Below are 7,500 nucleotides of genomic sequence, written 5' to 3' on the forward strand. Positions count from 1 at the left end.
AAAATGAATAGATAGACAGACAGATGGATAGATAGATAGATACATAGATAAAATAATTAGAGTGATGATGGATGGATAGATAGATAGATAGACAGACAGACAGATAGAAAGATAGAATAATGTAAATAAATACTTGATAATGGATAGATAGATAAATAGATAGATAGTTTATAGATAGATAGATAGATAGATACATAGATACATAGATAGAATAATGTAAATAAATACTGGCAAGATAATGGATAGATAGATGATAGATAGATATGAGACAGATAGATAAAAATAAATCAATAGATGTTAGAGTGATGATAGATAGATGATAGATAGATAGATAGATAGATCATAAATAGATAGATAGATAGATAGATAGATAGATCATAGATAGATAGATAGATAGATAGATAGATAGATAGATCATAGATAGATAGATAGATCATAGATAGATAGATAGATAGATAGATAGATAGATAGACAGTGTATAGGTATTTTGTAGTTTGCACCACTGTGTCCGGCGTTTCCCTATGAGGTCATATAAATGTTATTTTGGGGAGTGTGTGACCATTTGTGGCAGGGCCTGGGGCGATGTGACCTTGGAAGGGCAGAATAGGAGACAAGAGGAGGATACTCCATTACTGCTGATTACAAGGGGCTTTTAATAAGGCGGATAATTCACTCATTTGCACTTTTTATGGGGAAAGCACATAAACCACACTGGTTCCTTCCAGCGCTGGAAAGTCCGAGAACACCAATTGTCCTTGTCTTGTGAGTCCGACAGTAGAAATAGAAATATACCGCCGGCCCTACAGTATACAGCCAGCCATGTACTCCTCATGTGTGTGTCATGTGTCTATCCCAGTGTTTCCCAACCAGTGTGCCTCCAGCTGTTGCAAAACTACAACTCCCAGCATGCCCGGACAGCCGAAGGCTGTCCGGGCATGCTGGGAGTTGTAGTTTTGCAACAGCTGGAGGCACCCTGGTTGGGCTACACTGGGATAGACCCATGAATCAGTAGTAGTTAGCTGTGAAGTTCTGTCTAGCTATTGGTCCCTTAGTAGTGAGGGTCGGTGCAGCATGTACACGTCTCCTCTTGTTTTGTGTATTTGTAGAGGTGCCCCTTGTATAGGAGAGGGGTTAAAGTGTCGGACTCTACATAAAGAGAACACGCGTAGGCCATTCGCCATTCAGAGGGGAAAACAGAAGAACATGACAAGAATGCCAGGCTCTCCATGCCTGTGCCCTATACAGATGCCTGCCCCAGATTCCCTCTACATGATTATCTTCCAGCACTACCTGAGCCGAACTCCCCAGTGCTGGATACACTGGGATCACATATGCAGTGGTATTAAGAGCAAAGGAAATAGGGGGTCTTGGATGAGAGAAGGAAGGGATAGCTTTAGGGTAATTGTGCTGTGGAGTGTGAAATTGCAGCCTGTGGTGTTCCGTATTGTACCAGAAGCTCAACAAAAAAATCAGCCTTCCACAGGGTCTTACACCAGCCTCCTGAAAGGAAATTAATGGGGTAAAAATAAATAAATTATATATATATATATATATATATATATATATATATATTATTTTTTTTATTTATATTTAATTTATACAATATTAAATTGGAAATATTTTATGTAACTAATGGCTATAAACATTAAATATAAAACTGTGAAGTATCATTTAAAAAACGGAATTACATTATATTTATATATATATATATATATATATATATATATATATATATATATATATTTATAGATATTAACACTTTGCCCCTATTTTCGAATACGCATGTGATTTATTGTAGAATATGGCCTTCTCAGAAAGCTACAGCTTGGTATGGATATTTGTAATATCTGTAATATTTCATATATTAGTCCACATTATTATAGAGCACAGGCAGTAGGAAACCTCCATATGGATCTTCATGTTAAATCCCCCTGAAGCTTATTTATTTAGATGAGAAGTGAGGTTTGTTTAGTAATATTGCCCTGAATGATAATATATTAAAGATGAATGTACCCATAATTCAGGAGGTTATGATTATTAATCTGGCTATAAGGGAAGATATTCAGTGTATGGGAGCACAAAGTGTCTTATCTGACAGATCAGATCCTGTATGTACAGAAAGTGTAGAAACATAAATAGTCACTTTCTAAAGAGATCCAAAAATGTTCAATGAAGATGAAAGAATGGAGCTAAAGAAAAGAATCTACAATCTGTAATCCACAATGAAGATGATGCTGGTGTCTAGTATGAATATTGGGACCCACCGATATAATGTACATTGGTGGTAGAGGTGCTGGAAGGTGAAGCCAATGAAGCAAGTCCTCAGATCACTATCTCTAGTTTCCCTCTGGGAAAGAGAAAAGTTTATTTTTCCTCTAAATTTCCGCATTGGGGCGGGGATCTTTTTGAAGTGTAAATTTTTTGGAATCAAAAGTTCTCTGTTAGACAGAGGAGGGGAAAAAAGGTTAATTTAAAGTCTGGGGCTAGGAACTGAGCAAAGCAACCAACCTTAACAAGAAATAAAAGCTCCAGCACAAATCAAGTATAAGGCTTATTATAGACCCAGTATTTATCAATATCTACAGTCTTGTTGGGGGGGGGGGGGGGTAGATAGATCAGAAAGATGATAAAAAGACAGACAGACAGATAGATAAAATATATACACAGGTGATAGATAGATAGATAGATAGATAGATAGATAGATAGAGAATAAAGAGATGATAAATAGACAGACAGACAGATAGATAAAATATATACACAGGTGATAGATAGATAGATAGATAGATAGATAGATAGATAGGGGATAAAAAGATGATAAATATACAGACAGATAGATACAATATATAGACAGGTGATAGATAGATGGATAGATAGATAGATAGATAGATAGATAGAGGATAAAAAGATAATAAATAGATAGATAGATAGATAGATAGATAGACAGACTGTCAGACAGACAGATAGATAAAATATATAGACAGGTGATAGATGGATAGATAGATAGATAGATAGATAGATAGATAGATAGACAGATAGACAGATTGGAGAGATATAGGATAAAAAGAAGATAGACAGACAGACAGATAGATAGATAAAATACATAGACAGGCGATAGATGGATAGATAGATAGATAGATAGATAGATAGATAGATAGATAGATAGATATAGGATAAAAAGAAGATAGACAGACAGACAGACAGACGGATAGATAGATAGATAAAAAGCTAGATAAAATAGACATGTGATAGATAGATAGATAGATAGATAGATAGATAGATAGATAGAAAGATAGATAGAAAAAATAGATAGACATGTGATAGATGGATAGATAATAGACAAGTGATAGATGGATGGATAGATAGAAAGATAGATAGACAGGTGATAATAGATAAATAGATATACATGGGAGATAGGGGCCCCTTTTCAGATGTTGCACTGGGGTCCAGGAACTACGCGTTACTTCTCTGGATAGATATGAGATAGAAAGATAGATAGATAATAGATAGATAGGAGATAGATAGATAGATAATAGATAGATACATAGATATGAGATAGATAATAGATAGATAATAGATAGATAGATAATAGATACATATGAGATAGATAGATAGATAGTAGATAGATGATAGATCGATAGATAGATAATAGATAGATAAGAGATAGATAATTAACGTAAACATAATAAACAAACATGTTTTGATTGCACCTAAAGCCCCTAATAATAGTGGGAAATACCTGGGAGTTCTAAGGGGCCATTTACACATCTTTTTAGTCAATTGTTTGCACAGTGTGAAAAATCTCACATTTAACATTTGTTGTTGTCTAATGTGTTTTCTTTCACATCTCTTCAATGGTTATAACACGGTATACATACTCAACAGGTCCCATGGGGATTCTTTCCATTACACTGCATTACACGTATGGACTTGTGGGGACAAAGATTCATGTATAAGGCCCTACAGGTTGTCCGTATTTTTGTAAACCCAAAACTGCTTATTTTGTATTATTATTCCTCTCATTGCTGCTAATATTATTATCACTATTATTTGTATGTATTATTATAAATATTATTATTATAGTTGTTATTATTATTAATAATAATAATAATAATAATAACAACAACAGTAATGTATTATAATAACATCATTACAAATAAAACAGGTGCAATGGCCATAAAATATCAGTATTCAAGCTAAATTCTTTGGTGCACAAGAATGGTTAACAAAGCACAGACCAAAAGGTGATTTTAGCAATGAAATAAAAGTACAAACCTTAGTGTGGGTCCAGTGTATGAGGTGTAATATTGGAAATGCCTGGCTCTTTCCAAGTGTAGTTTTCCACCGCTGGACTGGGTTAAAAAGTGCACTGAAAACTTTTTCCCTTCCTCATAAATAATCTGTAGATTTCAAAGCAGACCAGAGAGCGCCATCTACAGGTGACAGGGATGAAACATCTGATAACACTAATGCAGGTTGGTCACAGTCTTTTTAACTCAAGCTGGCATTTACACCACTTGCTGGCCACTTACATCTATTTACTGCAGACTGAACAAGAATGATATACAGTTTATATCAGGAGGAGGATAACATGAGAAGCATATCAGATGCGGATTGTATGAGTAGTGTGGGCTTAGCCCAGGGAGAGGGGGGTCTGCAGGTTCAGGGTGACTGCCCATAGAAGAGTTTAGTGTGGACAAGCAGCATGCACCAGTGGCTCTGTATGAGCCTTCAAATGACTAATAAGTGCTCTGTCTAAAGGGACTGGACATGTAATAATGTTTCATTAGAAAACCACTATGGGGTGAAAAATAGAGACTTCTCATACAGGTGACTTTGTTGGAAATTCATTGAAAAAATTGACTATACACTGTATTTCTACAATTGTGTCTACATGTTTGTATATACCTATATAGAGCATAACCACACCTGCTATTTCTAGCAATATTACATTGTGCATGTATATTTTAGTGGTGTATTTGTGTAATAATCCAATCAGCATAATAGAGAAGTAGTATACAAGTGTGATCTAACCATAGAAATGTTACATTTAAAAATAGATTTACTATTAATAAAGTAATGTAGGTAGCAGCTCATGGGAACCGAATTTGGATTATGCACATATGCATGTATAGGTGTATGCATGTCTGAGGATATATATATATATATATATATATATATATATATATATATGCTTTAATACTGTGTGTGTGGCTCTGTTTCTATATATACATACTAAAATATATATATATATATATATATATATATTATTATTATTATTATTGTTTTATGTATACAATTCTATAATTTGCACACCTGTTCTTGTATACCAGCTTGTATCTCGGTATGTATACTATGTATACTGTCGTTTGTGTTTGTTTCACATAAGCCAGAGCTGCACTTGTTCTTTATCCATTTCTTATTGATCCCATCACACTAATGATAAATCAATGTAATCTCCACCACAGGGAATAAATCATTTGCTTTTTTAATGAGCTGAGGAAAAGAAGAACTTTTTCCAAGTTGTTCCTTCTATCATCTTCATCAGCCATCCACTTTTAAGGAGTACAGAGAGTGATTGTCATGGTAATGGAGCTGAAAGTGTTAATAAGCAATAGAAACTGTGTGGTGACGAGTGTTGGCCCCTGTTCTGTAAAGGCTTATCTTATCTTATCTGCTAGTTTTCTCTTCTCTCTGTAGTTTTAATGCTAATACAGTGTGTACTTGTAGTGCCATCCTCCTGTGCCTGCTGCACCCCCCTCTTTTCCTCAGTGCTCTGCTTGAAGTGGCAGGCTAATGCCAGGGACCTCCTTACTAGGGCTCCAGCTTTTTGCATTGGCGAATCACCGAGTGGTGGAATCTATTCCCTTTGTCTGACAAGTCATCCATCTCCCAGCTCCAGGGGGAGGGCAGTGAGTGTGTGAGTGTATGTGTAGGGAGGGGGGCAGCTTTTAGAGAGACACACACAGGGAGAGGAGGCTCCATTCTCCAGCCAAACCTCCTAGCACACACATCCCACCTTAAAGTGACAACTTCAGCTTCATCTTAGTAAAGACCCTGCTCTGCCCCCTGATATTCTGCACACCCCTGGATTGTTTTCTTTTCTGTAACTTTGAAGTCAGACAACTCCAACCAAAGACCTAGAGGACAGCACAACTCTTCCTGAGGCACCTTCCATCATCCACTGCTCACAAGTATCCTGAGATCCTCTGCAACACTGGTCCAAAGCTCACACAGGCTCCAGCAGCAGCAGCAGCCATGAGAAGCTGCATCTCCTGCGCACACATTGACTCATCTTCCCAGGAAATCTGAAGGACTTTATCCACCTCCAGAGCATCTTCAGCCCGGCTTGTCCCAAGAGCTGACATTCGGTCCTGGTTACTGCTCCCAGCTCTCAACACAGGGGGGAGAGGGGAGACAGGCTGAGCTTTTAAACAAGTGCAGATTATTTTCTTCAGGTCTTGAAGTTCAGTCCAGAGGCGAAACGGCGACTACAGCCGAATTCCTCCCTTTCATTTGCCTCCCCATGGATATGCATTGCAAGGCAGACCCCTTCTCGGCCATGCACCGTGAGTACTGGAGCCCGGCTCCTCTTCTTTACATTGCACCCTGCATATACTCTTCATAGACTATTCATGACATATTCGGCAAGTTGGTTAGTGACCATGACCAACTATGCCCACTCTTCCATTCATTTACACTGCAATCTGGTGACCAACCATGCCCACTCTTCCATTCAATTACACTGCCAGCTGGTGACCAACAATGCCCACGGCTCCATCTACATGCCCTGCTATGTCCACGGCTCCATCTATGTACACTGCAAGCTGGCGACCCTTCCCCTATAACCACCTATGCCCACTACTTCACCAACATTTACTTGTGACCACCTATGCCCACTACTTCACCAAAATTTACTTGTGACCACCTATGCCCACTACTTCACCAACATTCACTTGTCCCCACCTATGCCCACTACTTCACCAACATTCCCTTGTCCCCACCTATGCCCACTACTTCACCAACATTCCCTTGTCACCACCTATGCCCACTACTTCACCAACATTCCCTTGTCCCCACCTATGCCCACTACTTCACCAACATTCACTTGTCCCCACCTATGCCCACTACTTCACCAACATTCCCTTGTCCCCACCTATGCCCACTACTTCACCAACATTCCCTTGTCACCACCTATGCCCACTACTTCACCAACATTCCCTTGTCCCCACCTATGCCCACTACTTCATCAACATTCACTTGTCCCCACCTATGCCCACTACTTCACCAACATTCCCTTGTCACCACCTATGCCCACTACTTCACCAACATTCCCTTGTCCCCACCTATGCCCACTACTTCCCCAACATTCCCTTGTCCACTCCTGCACCCGCAGCCACACACACTGCCCCACTAGAAATGACACAGAAAACTGCAGTCAGCACTACAATAAAATCACGTGCCGTTTGGAAGAATATAATCTTTATTTTGTATTACAAAATT

The 7,500-nt window shown here is 38.3% G+C and overlaps 1 protein-coding gene across 14 annotated transcripts in view; it reads left to right on the forward strand.

Moving 5' to 3' along the window:
- The first annotated feature begins 5,996 nt into the window (after nt 1–5,996).
- The window catches only part of PAX2 (paired box 2), a 65,233-nt gene continuing 63,729 nt past the window's right edge, over nt 5,997–7,500 (forward strand). For all 14 annotated transcript variants that reach the window (XM_056530541.1, XM_056530539.1, XM_056530545.1 and 11 more), the window contains exon 1: nt 5,997–6,566. In XM_056530541.1, the coding sequence (XP_056386516.1) occupies nt 6,524–6,566 (43 nt within the window). In that variant the 5' untranslated portion in view covers nt 5,997–6,523. The remainder of the gene's footprint in view (nt 6,567–7,500) is intronic.

Source organism: Hyla sarda, chromosome 7 (genome assembly GCF_029499605.1).
Source record: "Hyla sarda isolate aHylSar1 chromosome 7, aHylSar1.hap1, whole genome shotgun sequence".
NCBI classification, from domain to species: Eukaryota; Metazoa; Chordata; class Amphibia; order Anura; family Hylidae; genus Hyla; species Hyla sarda.